Genomic DNA, 16,722 nt, shown 5'->3' with positions numbered 1-16,722 from the left:
CCACACACATACACATCCCTTCCCTCAAACTCCCCCTTTTAAGTTGAGGTATTGTCTTTAACAGCATTATAACGGTATCATTCCTCTCCCACCGTGAACAACAAAGACAAGAAACGCCAAATCCTAGAACACAGCAATCTGTGTGTGTGTGTGTGTGTGTGTGTGTGTGTGTGTGTGTGTGTGTGCGCGCACGCACGCTTTAAAGCAATGCTAATGGGCCCTAAGAAGCATTAAAGTGACCCCTACTGTAACAAAAGAGTTAATAATCCGTTTAGAAAACAATCAGATCCCCGGCCATGAGAAAAGCCCCCCGCTAAGTCTTTCTGTAAAGAGGAGGAGGAGGGAATTCACCTTTTTTTTCAGTCAGCAATCTTGTTGAACATGGCTTGTTTTTATCGCACTCTCTATAGGGAATGATGGAACAGTTTTTAACGGCAGCTCTCAGCGAATAAAAACACAACAAGGTTTGAGTTTCCCAAGCAGACAACAGTTTTGACGGATTCAAAGTGACCCCGGCCCGCTCTAGGTCAGGGTTTGTTATCAGTGCCATCCACTGTAAATGAGCCCCATTGGACTTCTAAAGGAGCTGTTAACAAACAAACGCTGGCTCGCCCGTTAATTGCTAATGATAGGCTTTTTGTCGTGGCTTTCCCCTGTGGGTCGAAATGTTCAATCACCAGGCGAGCTGCTGTCAGGTCAAACTGCCACTGATATAATAGGTGATATAAGCCATTAAGAAATGACATCTTCTGTGCTGTATGTCAAATATCACCGCTATGAGGGGGGGAAAGTGTTACAGAGTAAAAAATAAGTACGAGCTCAGTGTGAGGGATCATTTGACTGCTGGATGTATTACCCGAGGCTGGCAGGCTTATCTGTTATGCATCAGAGTGATCCATCTGTTTTAACATCAGGTCAGAGCTGAATCTATCACTGCTTATCTTTGCTGTCAAGTAGGTGAGGACAGGTTTTTCTTTATCTACCTGCAGCTTGTCCTTCCCTCTTCATTCTCTGCAGTCTCCTACATCCTGAAAACTGATTATGAAGTCAGCAAAAGATTAAATAATTAGCCAAACTAACAAGCCGAAGGAAGAAATGTAATCAGATGAAAAAAAGAAAAACATGATTTTTTATTTATTTTCAAAGCATATCATCCCTCATTGTGTCATTTTTTTTGCTTAAATGTGATTGGAGAGTGTATCCTTCCTCATTTCTTCAAGGAATAAATCTACTTGAAAGCCTTGCCTAGCGCCTTGAGGCGACTGTTGTTGTGATTTGGCGCTGTATAAATAAAATTGAATTTAATTGAATTGGACTGAAAGAAGATATCACTAGAAAGAGGTTTCTTATTTACATTTTGCATGAATGGTGAATGGGTTATCGTTCATGTAGTGCTTTTTTTTTTTTTGTTCTGTTTTCTTTGTTTTTCATTTTTGCAACAAAACATAGCAAAAGTAAAAATGATAAAAGTGAAGTTCCACTGATTTTTTAATTTTATTTTTGTAAACACGCCTCCCTGGGCCTGATTCTGCCAGGGGTTTCTTCCTGTTAAAAGGGAGTTTTTCCTTCCCACTGTTGCCAAGTGGATGGTTAATGCTTAACCTTAAAAAATTAATTCTGTTGGGGTTATTATTCCAGTTGTGTTGTGTTTAGACTTTGATACTTGTGCCTGTGCAGTTTGTGGTTTTTCAGTGTTTACATTGTCAGCTACACTGTAAAGGTTTAGCTGTGAACAGGCTGGTTGTTCCAATGTTAGTAAAAACCAGTGTTCTGTAGCTGTGAACAGACGTATGGACTGGTTCTTATATAGCATTCATGCAAACTCTTTTCTCTGTGCTTAAGTGCTTTCTATCTAGCACTGTACAATATTGTGTACAAGTAAAAAAAATTGTCACTTAGTAAATCATAGTGGAATTTATTTGTTGTGAAAATTTTCTTATAAAACTTGCTAATCTAAAGCTTTTGTACCAAACCAGATAAGTTTTCAATGTAAGCTCACCAGCGGCTAACTTTAGCATACAAACCAATAAGATCTTTATTGACTTTCTGTGTAGATTATGGAGTCCATGCGTGTACTGGAATATTCTTGGTATTAACATATCTTTGCCATTAACTATGTGGGTTTGAGATTAAATACAGTGTAATATGTATGAGCTTTGATTGTATTATGTAAGTAGTTAGTATATGAACATCTTACCAGCCTATAAACACGCCCCATACTGTGAGCTTCAAACTGTGATCTTATACATTTATAAATCATCCATTTCTGGTCACACATCTATAATTTGTGTATTTATCTTATAAAAGATGGAATTAACCGCTGGATTATGACATACAGGTTAGTTAATCCAAGTCTTGAAGCATCAAGCTAAATCTTCAAGCTGACTAGCAACTTGTCAGTCACACGATAACGTTGTGCTCCACCTCCACTGGAAGTCAGGTGCCAGCGACAGGCCTGACGCCAGTCCAGAGCTGGCTGTGTTCTAGTACTGGTAGTTGGAAAATCAAAGAAAAACATGATTTGTTTGGGTACTCAGCAAAGTATTGTCATTATTCCTGCAACCCTAGCAATACAAAAACATCACTACCGCGTGTTCTTGCAGACATGCTGGCCAGTGTTCTTGTGTGTGGCTTTTTTAGCACGTTACAAATACACAACAGTGATACTACAGATGACAAATTCTATAGTTTTGCTGCTTTTTGTGCACACTGTCTGCAACATGGATTGGGAAATCAGAGGTTACTGGGGCCTCTCAAACTTTCTGAGTTGGAAATCTGATTTGAGGGGACATTCCAGTTTAAAATTCTAACTGGAAAGTCGGGATTTCTGATTTCATCTGTGTTTACTCTTGTGGAGTTTTATTTGGAAAAACTTAAAACTAGCAAATGAGACCATGAACCCATCAGAAATGTATTTAATGAGGTCATAGTGCAAGGGAACTCAACTGGCATTTTACCATAGACCTCTATTCAACTGAACCGCTGTTTGTAAGCCGAGGAGTCGCCCCCTGCTTGCCAGATCCAGGCAAGCAGGGGGCTGAATGCAGATTTGACACCAGGAAGTGACGACTTAATTTTACATACAGATTTTATAAAAGGCAGAGAATAACTCTGTGGAGTTTTTTGCTGAAACATACTGTAAATATAATTTTATTACTAGTTTATTCCACTGTAGGACATTTTGCTCCAAATAAAATGGTGACATGTGGATTTTGTATCATAATACCGATACGTACAGGTTTAAAGTACTAATTTAAGACACACATACAGAGAAATTTGGACTTTCTCCAGTTTTGGTAGATCTTCAGCCAAAGTTACTAACCATCAAACATGAGTAATGACAGCATACAGTCATGGCATCAGGTTCACTGCCAAATTGACTAATTGGCCAATAATGGTGTTTGAAAAGTGTGAAATTCTCATGATTGTTTGTCATTATATCATAGAAATATGTTTTAAAAAGCATTTAAAAAAAATAAAGTAAAAATTGAAGTTGCAAAAGTGCATGAAAAGTCAACTTTGTGCCACTGCCAAAGATCCTCAGAGCGTAAAATACTGCAGTGCAATCACTGATATTACACTCAGTGTGTGTACATTTGTTTTTGCTGCTCCCCCACACTTGTAGACCGATGACTTTTGTAGATTATTTTCCTTTAATTTTCTGTCACTGTAGCAAATGTAGGACTGTGTGAGCAGCAAATCTGAGGTCAAACAGTATCTACGAATGCCAAACAAGTTAATAATTCAAACATTTTTGCATCACTGTTGCCACCTCTCCTTTGTTGAACTGTTAGCAAACACACAGAAAAAAACCAGCTTTGTGATGTTTGGAGGCTTCTTCATTTTCCCCGCTGCAAATTACCCAAGAGGAAATGGCCAGTGCGAGTGGATTGTGGGGACTTTATTCGTCTGTTTCCTGCGGTAAGTTATTCCTTTGTCTGGGCCGAGCTAATAGCAGGGAATGGGATTCAAATAGAGTCAAGCTGCCTCCTGAGATCCCTCAATCCACCGTCGCCATAAAAAGAGGTCTGAGGCCAGTCTAAATATTTGGTAGTCTTAGCAGGTTCATGTTAAAAGACACACACACACGCACATGCACGGCGCACACAAACGCACGGGGTGAATGCACAAGCAGGCCGAGGCTGTGAAGTTGAATGGCATAGCTCAAAGCCTTCCTCCCCCTATCCCTCCCTCTTTCTCTCTCGCTCTCTCTCTCTCTCTAAACCGCCAAACCATTCTCCCCCTTTCTCCAGCTCAGAGGAATTCATTAACTGCCTCTCCACAGAGACACTATGGAAATCAGGCAGCTACAAAGGCAGAGAGGGAGAGAGAGAGAGAGAGAGAGAAAGAGGGAGAGAAGGGAGGGAGGGGTGATGGTGGTGGTGAATGGGGCTATATTATCCTATTAGATGGTGGATATGTCTCGTTTCCCTCCCCTGTCATGAGAAAAACATTAATTTTAAGTGAGGAAGGGAGGGAGAGAGAGGCAAAGACTGAGAGAGAGAGAGAGGGGAAGAGAGAGGGGGGTGGGGGGCTGAGGGGTAGATGGTGAGGGTCTTTAACGTTGCTCTTTTATCGAGCTGAAATGGAGAGTCCCCTGGCTCCATTTACCTTGGCAATGAGGATAGAGGCGCTCTCCATGAATGCCATTTAAAATGCCATGGAGATTAAGCATCCTCTCTCCCTCTCCCGCTCTCTGTTTCTCACACACACATATGCAGCAGCAGCAGTGGCGGCGGCGGGGCTCGTCATAATATGTGTTTAGGAAAAACAGCTTTGAGATTCATGAGTAAAGCCCTCTAGGTGCCAGCGCTGAGGAGGGAAGAGAGCAGAGAAAGAGACAGAGAGGACCATCACTTAGCCAGAGTGGGCTTTAAGCACTGTAATTAAATCATTAGACCCCTCTTCCCTCCCCCTCTCCCTCCCCTTCCTCTCTCTCCTCTCTCTCCTCTCTCTCTCTCGGCTCAGCCAAGCTCATCAGGAGCTCAGAGTGTGAAATGATGAATCTGTATTTATAGGGATGGAGTAATTACAGCGCTAACCTCTGAGGGGACCCAGGAGGGCCACAGGGCCACAGAGCAGGGTGCTCAACCTCATTAGCACTGCCCAAGTGTGCGTGTGTGTGATAGAGTGTGTGACACAGTGTGTGAAAGGAGGTGTGTGTGTTCAAAGAAGCACACTTGCTGTGTGTTTTGATGGTTAAGCCTGTCAATGAGGACACATCAGCCTGCCTCCTCCCACACGTGAGGGTCCATTTTTACACTTTCTCCCACATAAATATGGTCCCCCCCACCAAAAAAAAAAAAAAACCACCACCACCACCACTTTTCATCTCATACCTCAAATAGCAGCTTTAACATTTCTGCGACATCTGCAACTGATACCAAGGGCCTAGCAGAGTACAGTAGTCTATTCTTCTCAGCAAACATCTGTCATTTTCCACTCCACAGCTCCCGTGCGCTCCGTATCTCTGCCTTCTCCTATCATCTTCGATCTCTGTCATTACCTCCACTCTCCTTTATCTCCACAGCTCTGAAAAAATATGCTCCACTGACTTCCGTCGATAATCACGGACATTCCTCGTGGATCTGTCCGACCATATCAATGCTTCCCGGCCCATCTGCTGGACCAGGAATGTCCGGGCATACCCCACGAGTCAGCAGTCAAAGCACCGAAAAATGACACCAAAATACGGAGAGATTATTATTATTGTTATTATTATTATTATTGTAGTAGTGGTAATTAATGAATTCATTGCGCAAGACACACATACACTGCGCACACATGCGCGCACACACACAGGTTACCTTTTCGGTAGACACAGTGAAGACTGTCGAAATTAAATCACACACATCAATACACACGCGCGCACACGCAGACGACCTGGGCTAACCAATGCACTAATCGCCTGCCCCGGGCATAGGAGGAGCTTGGTGCTTAAGTAGGCTGCCAATCAGTCACTCAGCTCCACATCCAGAAGCTCCTGCGGCCAGACATACGCATCAACTCCGCACTCGAAAGTGCCAAACTGCTCCAGAGACACAACTCGGTGGAAGGGAAGGCTGACAGATTCTTCTTTTTTTAAGTGGGGGTCATCCTGTTTTGTTTTTTAACTGTCCCGCTTTTGCTGTTCTTTTTTGGGGATTCCTTCTTTCTTTTCTTTTTTTTTCCTGCATCATCTTTCTTTTTTTTCGCTCTTGTGACTTTGGGAGAGATTTACTGCACGCGTACTCCGGACATGTCTTTGCCTCAGCTGGGGTATCCCCAGTTCCTCAGCGCCTCCCATGAGGTGTACGGAGGCGAGCGGCCGGGCTCTGCCCGGGAAGGAACCACCGAGGGCGGCGTGAGCTCATCAGCGACCGCCGCGGCTGTCGGCTCCATGCTGGGGATGTACGGAAGCCCATGGGCGGCTCATAACTACAGTGCCTTTCTGCCGTACAGCGGAGCCACAGACCTCGCCCTCATATCCCAGATGGTGAGAGATGATACACGTTCAGGTGTTCATAAGAAAATAGTGAGGCTGAGCTTTTCACTGTAATGCGTAAATACAACTTGAACCATTTAAATGCGCGGGTTGTTCGCTTTGTTTTTGTTTGTTTTTTAAGAGAATTTTTGTGAATTTTATTGAGATACATTAATAATTAATAATTAATATTTAATTGTCTGTGTGTTGGAGCTATAAATACTTGGGTGAATTGCAAAGAACTGAATAGCCACATAACACAAATTAACAATCTCTGGGAGCGTGACACTAAACTTCAGTTTCAAATTTAATTTGAGGTCATGGTTTTTGAAAGCTTGAACATAATGTTGTTGTTTTTGTTTGTTTTTTGCTTTTTTTCTACAAATGTGGACCTGTCTACCGTGGCAGGCTGCACGTTTTAGCATAAAGGCATTTATCAATATTGAATTAAATAAAAATCAAAACAAAATAATATGGTAGGCCTAGATCATAGAATTTTGCAAGCGATCTAAAATGAGGGATATTTGTTGTGATCTGTGTCTGATTAATGATTTTTTTCAAACTTGTTTTGTTTTGTTTTGTCACGCAAAAAGTTTTTGCTCCAAATTTCCTTTTGTATTTTCCTGTTTACAAATTTTCTGAACGTGAGGCGCAAATATCTTTGGAGTTGCTCAACAAGTTGCCCCCATTTTTTTTCTCTCCCAACAACATTCCAGGGCTCACAGTATGAGCTGAAGGACAGCCCGGGGTCCCACCCAGCTTCTCTACCTGTTCACACCGCCCAAGGCTTCTACCCCTACGGCCAGTACCCGTACGGAGACCCGTCAAGGGCCAAAACGGCCACAAGGGAGACTACCAGCACCCTGAAGGCCTGGCTGCAGGAACACCAGAAGAACCCTTACCCCACCAAAGGAGAGAAGATCATGCTTGCTATCATTACGAGAATGACACTCACACAGGTGGGCAGCGTGATATGTTTTCAGAGCTCAATTTGTATAAAATGTTTCAGTTCAGTGGTCTTTCTGGCACCTTACAAGCACAATTTGGTGGGCATCAGCCTCCAGGCCCACTTAAAATAAATCACTAATCATTATTTTAAAGGTTTTATTCTTCATTTTAATGTCCTTCAATAGCACTGCTATTTGTTATGAGAACTCAGTTGGCCCACATATGACTGTTTTTAATACACCTGCAGAGAAAAAAAACCTCAGTTCAGTTTTTTTAATCTGAGCTCAGGAATAATAAATAAAATCAGATGTCTTTTTAAATGTTTTATAATTCCCCATCTACAGATTTCAAACCACAGCATCTGAGTAATAATGCTTAAAAACGCGCTTTTCTTTTACAGGTGTCGACGTGGTTCGCGAACGCCCGCAGACGCCTGAAGAAGGAGAACAAGGTCACCTGGGGCCGCAGCGCTGAGGACCGGGACGGCCGCATCTTCAGCAGCGACAACGAGGACGAGCACGAGCACGGCAAGAACGGCAGCGACGACGAAGATGAAGAGGAGGAGATAGATTTGGAAACCGTCGATATCGAGAGACCCGAGGAGCAGCGCGAAGGGGAGCGTGGCTCCGCGAGGGGGGAGGCCGAGGCGGGCCTGTCCGCCGCCGAGCAGGCCTCTGAGTCGAAGAGCTCGGAGAGCAGCAGGACGCTTTCTGCGGAGGCCCTGAGAGGAGCCGAGGCGGGTGTTTCTCTCGGTAAATCGCCCAGTGTCAAGCTTCCCGCGGATCATTCGCCCGGCAGGCAGGAGTGCCAGAGACCAGCACAGAGCAAACCTAAAATCTGGTCTCTGGCTGAGACCGCCACGGCGCCCGACAGCTCTCACAAATCTCCCCCCGCGGCCCTTGCGCACCACGCGGCTTTGGCCTCCACCGGACACCCGGCCTTACTCCCGGGTCACGGAATATATACGTGCCAGATTGGCAAGCTGCACAACTGGGCCAACGCAGCTTTTCTGAATGCCAACTCTCTTTTGAACATGAGGTCGCTCCTGGCAGGGGCGCCGGCCGGACACCTGCCCGTCCACGGCGCAGTGCCGGCTGCGCGTCGTGACGCACGACCGGCAGCGGTCGGCACGGGAACGTCGGGTACGGAAGACGACAGCGATGTAGAGTCATCAGGGAGCTTCAGTCCAAAAAGAGATGGTATGGGCCTGATTTCAACGTCTCTTTTTCTTCTTCTTCCTCTTCTTCTTCTTCTTCTTCTTCTTCTTATTATTATTATTATTATTATTATTATTATTATTATTATTATTATTATTATTATTATTATTATTATTATTATTCATAGGACTTGTTCCGTTGAATTACTCAAATGGCGACAACAGCAGCTCTCCTTCCTGCAGGGCAGTTTCACTTTATTTTCAAAGGTAATTTCACGAACACCTTGTCACTCACTAGTTTGTTTTCTTTCCTTCCGCAGATGAAGAGAGCGACCACAGGCCCGATTCCCTGAAGTCCCCCTTTCAGATGATCACTGACAGGTGATTTCAAATCAATTTTGGCATTATAACACCATCAGACTCGATTAAATGAACCTTACAGCAAGAGGTAAACACTGTTACACCTGACTGGTCGGGGAGGCAGAACTCGGCACATAAATCATACGATTGAGTCCCCACTTTAACGCCTCGTCAGGCAGGAGTCTGATATATTCTGCGCCTCTCCCTCCCTCTCTCCCCTCCCAGCCTGCCCCCCCATCCTCCAACAATGAGCTATCGCCACCTATGTCATTTAAATAATCTGCCGCTATTTATTCACGCCCCCCCACCCCCACCCCCCCGTGAATGAAGCTAATGTATGTCAAAGAAAGCCCTGATGGCAACATCATGAATGAAGCAGAGCGTGAAAAGACATAAAACAATTTACCTATAGTGGGGTTTTTAATTTGCATAAATACAGCTTAACACCGTTTGAAGGAAACAAACTTGAAGTGTTAAAAAAGTTGCTTCGTTAGTTTAAACGAAGGATTTCTTTTTAAGAGTAAAATTGCCAAATTTGTTTCAGATAATATAATTATAATGTCTAGACTTTATTCACCTCTGAGCAATAGTTTCCTCTTCTTCTCTTTCCTCAGACCTCACCACGGGACAGCAGCACAGCGAGTTCTGACAACAACAATATGAGAAGAGAAAGAAAAAGAGGAATAATTTTATTTAATGGAGAACAGTTTAACGAAGGATATTTTTTGGACTGGGAGGCCTGTTGTAGTATTACTGTTTAGCTTCCACATGAAAAAGAGATGTTCGCGTTTTTTGTTTGTTTGTTTTTTTTAGTCTCTGAATCACTTGTATTTCTCTTTTATGTCCTCTTATGTCCCCCCTCTGTTCCTCTGTTGTGAATGGAAACCTTGGAAAAAAATTGTAAATACAGGATATGAATTTGTCTTTAAAGAATATATTTTTTGGGAACTAAATAAATGTCATTATAGCGCTTTATTACTGAAGAAAATCCCACCACCTGTATTTAATAAGAGAGGACCGATTTCCAGCCAAAGAAATCAAAGGAAAAAGGGCAGAATGAAAATTAAGAAGCACTGTAAACTTCCTAAACTAAGCACCCATTATTATTAGTATTGTTATTTTTTTTTAGTGCCTGAATTTAGGATTTTTATAACATAAATTTACAATAAGTAACCAGTACAATACAGAGAGTGCAATTAATGTATGCAGAGAAATTCTCCTTCAAGAGCTTAAGTGAATTTGGTATTTTAAGGGTAATTATATATCTATATTAATATACATATAATACAAGTATTGCAGTTAATCTGCAGCTGACCTCGTCGTCCCTGTGTCTAGTTTGTTTCACACGAACCATGCAGTGTCAGCTCCTTTATTTTTTAAACTACCAGGAAAGTCAGTTTTATTGAAACCTGCACTCTCGCCAACAAAGCTCGAAGACTTATGCCCGCGCCTTGGAAGCCACTGCAAACGCTGCGGAAATTGAAAATTGAAGATTTCCAGGACCTTGTGAACCTGCGCTTGTGCTTTCAGCCCAGGCCTCCTCGCTTTAATGTTGGATTATACCCCTCGGTGCCACCACTGCCGCCTCTGAAATATGGATCAGACGGAGAGGAAAGGCCAGCAAGCCAGTATGGGGGCAGCAGCTCATGGGGGAGGCGAGAGAAGGGGTTGGGGCGGTGGTGGTGGGCTTGTGTGTCACTTTGTGGCATCCTTGACGTTCACAGGCCCAAAGACAGGGGGGTGCATAGAGAGAAAAAGAGAGAGAGAGAGAAGATGGTGGGGGGTCTGAGAGCTGCTAACGGCGACTGTTTTCAAAGCTGTGGTCCGATGCTTGGTTTAGCGGCACAGTTTGGGGCCTCTCAAGGGGCCCAGACAGCTCCAGGTTTACGTGCAGATAAAATTTAGATTGACTTGTTTGTTGAAATCTTTGCTACAAGTCTTTGAAAGTCTGGTATTTAAAATTATTAACACTTACTAGTTAGATGGAAGAAGGGAAGTGGCCTTAGCGAGGTGCTGTTAAAATGTGGCCTGTAAAGTGTATGATGAAGTTTAAGCAGTGAAGTACTGCTGAAGTCTATAGAAGAACAAATTTGGTTTTAAAAAATTACATATATTGAAAGGTGGAAAAATCTATATGTGGCAATATGTTAGATAGCTGCTTTCTGCCATCCAGTAGCTTAACATCAACAGTTGATAACAGGACAGCAGCTTGTGCATTAACTTTGATTTCGTTGTTAAACTGTTTTGTGGAATGGAAATTAATCTAAATGTGGTCCAGATTGGGCATCGAGCAAAACTACAGTTAGATGGTGATCTGAATGTAAATCATGCTCTGGAAGGAGAGGAGAATAAAATCAGAACCACCAGATTTGTGAATCTGGAGATTGGCTCAATGCTGCCACCTGACTCTCAGAGAAAGTAAGAGCACGGCTGCCCCCACGGTGGTGTCTGCACCACCTCTCAGGTACGATACGCAAACCTTTGCTGCGGGATCGGGTTTTGAAAGCCGAGCAGCTGCTGGAACTGTTGTTTGCAAAGAGCTGACATCCTGACAGCCATCCAATCGGAGGCGAAAAGAACTAATTTGGTCATTTTTTAATTTTATTTTGATAAACTGGAAAGGTTTTATCTGAGATATAAGATATATGAAGATACACTTTTTTTCTTTTTTTTAATTGACTCTCCACTGGACTTAGATGCAAAGCAGTGAGGAGTAACCCTAAGCCAGGCATCAAATACTACTTATTATGAACTCCAATTCAAAAACACAAGCACTATAGTTTTTTCAAAGACCAAATTTGCCCATCGCCATGGTATATATATGTTTTTCGAAGTCAGACTGTCTTAAAAAAACAAGTAAAATACTTTATAATCACATTAATTTTAAAATCCTACATTTGATCTATTGTGCTCAAGCATCACAGTTTGTTTCGTCTAACTTTTATTAGATTATCCTAAAAATTTGATCCACGTTTAAAAAACAATATAGGCACAAGTGATCAAAATCTGAGATTTTACATTAGCCCTTTTTATAATAAATTTTTTTACAATTATCATTATATTAATGGTCCAGTCCAGTTCAGTTATTCTATTGTCTCCGCCGAGAAGCTTTCTCGGGCTGGCTCCCGACAAATCATCCCCACAAAGAACAACATGAAACAGCACACATAATCCTCCAATAAGAATCACTCAAATTTATATGTATATAAAAAACACACAAAAAACTAAACCTTTAATTTTTTAAACTGACATGTAGCAAATTTATGCATTTTCTCCATAAACAGTCTTAAAGGAATATGTTAGCCGTTAGCTGACTCAAAATCTCCCTTAAAAAACATCTTTTCTGATTTTGCTTTCCTGTGGACAAAATTATAAAGTGCTTATTTCCCTCAAAGAGATGCTGGCAGGCAAATTTTGCCACTCCCGGACAAAGGCAGGACATTCTTTTAAACCTGTTTTTTAAGGTAAGCTACCAGGCTGCCGAGTGTGGTTTCATAACGATGTTGGAACCTCGCCGTAAATCTGACGTGCGTACGAGGTGTGTCTCGTACGCACTTGTGTCGTCTGTCCCTCTGCTTTCCCACCCACGTACCCAGAGTGTCAGCAAACGAGGGACGAAAAGAGCAAATTTAAGTCTAAAGAAGGCAAATAAGGGAGGGAGAGATGATGCAGCGAGGGTTGTCATTGATGTGAGAGCGGCGTGGAAGCAAGCCAGACACTTGAGGCCATTTTCATTTCCTTTGCCAGCTCTGACAGACTGCCATGAGCACCGCTGAGGAGAATATCAGCCGCTCTTCTCGCTCGCACCCCTTCACTCTTTCGAACAATATGTTATTCTGTCAGAGTTGGAAATCAGTGAGCTTAGCATGATGGGGCTGAAAATGACATCAAATGGCCTTTTTATATCTGTTACACGGCGTGTCCAAAACATGTTGCGTTATGAAAGGAGTGGAAAAAGCAGAGCAGATCCAAAATATGATTAGGTTTTTCTTTTTTTCTCTCTTTTTTGTTGTTGTGCCAAAGCAAACTCCATCAGAGTTTAGGGTCCAAATTGTCCTGAAACTTTTCGACTGGTAGAATCCAACAGTTTATAAAAAGAAACACAACACAACACATGAGTCTCTGTGTGGAGTTTTTAGAGTCATATCAACTCCTCAAACTCTCAGTGTGAGCAGAGTCTTTATTGGTGCTTTGGTATTCTGATATAGGCTCTTTGGTGAGTTCTAATCCCCATTAATAAGGCAGATTATGGAAGGGATTTGGCTTTGATTTGCGTGTCCCACTGCTCTTTTCTGTCAGCGTCTCACTCTCTCTATATATATCCTTGCGTTTCCTTTCTCTCTGCTCCTCTGTCGTCTTGATGGGATGTTCAGGGATTGAACAATGATTGCCTCCATGTGTCATCCCCCCTCGCAGCCCCCCCGTCATCACTCTTTTGCCATCCTCCTGCGATTATGCCCACATGTATGAGGGCTCCCGGTCGCCTGAATAGATTTGTTAAAGGCCCCCAGTGGATGAGAGAGGTCCAAGCCTCGAAGCCTGGCCCTCGTGTGCAGGTCTATCCCCTTTTCGAGGGACTCGGCATGGGGGTGAAATCCCCACCGGTTGCCCCTTCCTCCTACAGCGGTTACCCCTCTGCTCCTCCGCCACGCAGAGATAATCGGGCTTATGTAAAGACGACGTGCTCTTTTGACAGTCATCAGCTCATCAGTGATCCAATCGAGCCCAAATCCGCCATTGTTCACCCCTCAAAGTGTCTCAAATCCGCTTGTGCAGGAGAGAGGGCCTGCACTCTTTATCCTGCCAATCACTCCTGACATTCCTGCCACAGTTGCCATGGCCTAGGGTCAGAGGTCGTGAAAACAGAGAGCATGAGCTGACTTGCGGAGAATGGCGAAGCGCCGAAGGAGGGACTCTCTGCTCAACGGCCCCATTGGTCATCCAACGCAGGGGGTAAATGTAGACAAGTTAGGACTCTATAGCCCCGCTGAGAGGGCCAGCCGGACAGAAAGGGACATGAGCAGGGGAGGAGAAAGAAAGGGGGGATGATGAGGCAGAGAAAAAGGCCATGGGAAGAAAAAGAGGGCAAGAGAGGTGTGTGGGGGAGAAATGAGAGTTAGGGAGGGTCAGTGTTTGATTGCCAAATAGGCTTTACAGAGCTTGACCTCAAGGGGCTTGGAGAAGAAAAGGACTGACACGCGGTTAAAGTCCCTGGAGAAGTAATAATTAACATGGTAGTTAATATTTGTGGAATTTTTAATGGACTTTCTGCACGTAAAACTCTTTAACACTGCAGCTCAAGACCAAGCTACAGAAAAAAACAACACAAAACAAAACGGTGTGTGTGTGTCTGGATGCTAACTGCTGAGCTGTAATTTGAAATGGAAATGTACCTCCCAATGCAATGAAGCTAATGCATGTCATCGCAGGATAAGCGGGGCACTGGGTTAAATCTGTTGTAATGTTGTCAAAAGAATAATTTTCTGTACCCAGTGTATACGTAAGTGAGCAAATGTTTAGCCTAGACAAGATATCATAGGGAATTTAGACCATTCACTGTTCCTCCGCAGGGATTAGTGGAATTAGGCACAAAAGCAAAGTATCAAAACTCATGGGTAATTCAACAAGCTCCACAATACTGAGTTTACAGAGTGCTGCTGCTTAGCCTGCTTTATTGTCGCGTTGCAGCTGCGAGTACGGTACAGACAAACAGCAAACGTCGCCACTGCCTTTAAAAAGCAGACAAATTTAATATACAGGGGGAAAATACACACAACAAATGCTATGAAAGAGTGGGAGTGATAAGTCTTTTCTCTTGTTGTCTGCCCATTCACGGCAATAATCTGAGAGAGGAAGCCGATTAGGAGCGAAGGGGAGGTTTGCGGTAGGGTGTTCGCATCGATGGCTCTTTTCAGCCATTTTGAAACAATGTTTATCCACGGGTTTGTTATAGCGTCGAAACTTAGCTTAGTTTACTGCTGGGAGAGTCCTAAAGGCGGGCTGAGGACTCACTGCGTCTTTGTTCAGCATCCATTGAGGCATGCTGGTGTGTTAGAGAGGGGCGGAGAAGCTGCCCCAAATATCAGATCTTGGGGATTTCTGTAATTTGTGCCACCGTTTTCAGAATATCTGGGAAAATGTTGCGGGAAATGCACTCCGCGAATGCTTGTTGAGGGTCTATGGACTCACTGACTGGATATCGCGAACACCATTAACCCATGATTTGACCTTTTTTAGTGAAAAATTACTTTTGTAGCATGGAAACAGTTAGAAAACTATACTAATCAGTTTTTGTTTATTAAGCCATGAAAGCCTTGTGTACTTGATAAGAGACAGTAATAAAGTAAAAATTCCAATACAAACAACTTATGTGTATCATATTCTAGACACAGCATCAATTTAAATGGGTCTAATACTAAACTACAGAAAAAAGGCATCTTTATCAGTTTTAATTACCCAGATATTTGGTTAAAAGGGACCTATTAGTTCGGTGGCCCAGGCAGATCAAATGCACATGAGCAAAAATAGAAAAATGTTGGAAAAATACACAAAACACAACAGAAGTTGAATAAAACAGAAGTGTTTTTGGAAATTCATCAATGTGATGGAACAGCTGAAGTGACAGAAGCCAAAATAATCAAAGGTTTGTACTGAGACATGCTTTCTGTCTCTGAAATCACTTTTGTTATGTTTTGTGAAGTTTTGGGATTTTTTAATTTTTTGAGTTGAGTTGAGCATTGATTACCCCACAGACCAGTTGTACCACATATTTTTTAACCCTGCCTCTAGCTGACAATATACTCTCTGCAGGTAAATGGGCACTCTGTAGCTACCAATGAACAGATGAGCTGCTAAGACAGCTGAACCATAATTTCCTCTTTAGCTGGATTTTGATAAATGTAACTGATAAGAGCAGTGGCGCACTCACCTGTGTGTGAAATAATTGAAACCTGGAGTATGGTGAACATTGATTTTTTTGCTTTCCATGTCAACCAACCTTGGGCAGCTTTTGCCATACTACTGTGGCACATTTGTAGAAGACAATGCTAATGTGGCCAGCATTTTTATACAATTATTCTTTTTCATTTTTCCCAATGGAGCTCTTGGCATCAAAGAAAAACAAAAACTCATGAAAGCTACTAACACGCTAATCTGTAAAATATTTACCTGGCAAACATTAGCATTAGAGGTGTTATTACCATGGGAATTAAACATGAAAAACCAGTGATTTAATATAATCTACTGTGACTTACATCCCTTTCAATGACTACAGCACTACACAGCAGCCTCAGCTTATCAACACACTTTATGGCTAATTAAGCTTAGCTGACTAATGCTAGCAGCATTAGTCAGCTAAGCTAACCTTAGCCAGTGTTGCCAACTTAGCGACTTTGTCGCTATATTTAGCGAGTTTTCAGACCCCCTAGAGACTTTTTTTCTAAAAAAAGTCGCTAAAAAAAGACGTGAAAGCGCATATCGCTTTTACTCTCAACAAGCAGCGGGTGCTGTAACGCAGTCAGTTCTTCTTTTACTCTTTTACTCTTATGCTGTTTTGTGGATCACAAGGTTTAAAACTACTTATAAACACACACACACACAAAGTAACTCCACCAGAGTGCCTATTTCTGGTCACTTTTGCCGGTCCAAGCCCGGATAAAGGAGCAGGGTTGGAATTGTGACATAATTATAAACAATAATTGCTAAAAGAAATTTAATTTGTAGTTCTAAATAAATTCTAAATGCATTTAGGACGTTTTTTTACTCACTTATGTCTCTTCCACGATGTTATTTCTCT

General features: G+C 42.7%; 1 protein-coding gene across 1 annotated transcript; it reads left to right on the top strand.

Annotated features, from left to right (window-relative positions):
• Positions 1-5,718: 5,718 nt before the first annotated feature.
• On the top strand, positions 5,719-16,225 carry irx1b (iroquois homeobox 1b). Its single transcript, XM_085149111.1, has 5 exons — positions 5,719-6,475; positions 7,180-7,422; positions 7,812-8,610; positions 8,888-8,948; positions 9,542-16,225. The coding sequence occupies exons 1-5, from the start codon at positions 6,239-6,241 to the stop codon at positions 9,588-9,590; spliced, it is 1,389 nt and encodes a 462-aa protein (XP_085005237.1). The 5' UTR covers positions 5,719-6,238; the 3' UTR covers positions 9,591-16,225.
• Positions 16,226-16,722: the final 497 nt, after the last annotated feature.

This window comes from Neolamprologus multifasciatus, chromosome 22, assembly GCF_963576455.1.
Source record: "Neolamprologus multifasciatus chromosome 22, fNeoMul1.2, whole genome shotgun sequence".
Taxonomy (NCBI): domain Eukaryota; kingdom Metazoa; phylum Chordata; class Actinopteri; order Cichliformes; family Cichlidae; genus Neolamprologus; species Neolamprologus multifasciatus.
This window is presented reverse-complemented; position numbering and strand designations above follow the sequence as displayed.

Coding starts and splice junctions, on each gene's coding strand:
- irx1b (XM_085149111.1), top strand. CDS start 6,239: ATGTCTTTGCCTCAGCTGGGGTATCCCCAGTTCCTCAGCGCCTCCCAT. Junction 8,611..8,887: donor CTTCAGTCCAAAAAGAGATG/GTATGGGCCTGA, acceptor TTCCTTCCGCAG/ATGAAGAGAGCGACCACAGG. Junction 8,949..9,541: donor TTTCAGATGATCACTGACAG/GTGATTTCAAAT, acceptor CTCTTTCCTCAG/ACCTCACCACGGGACAGCAG.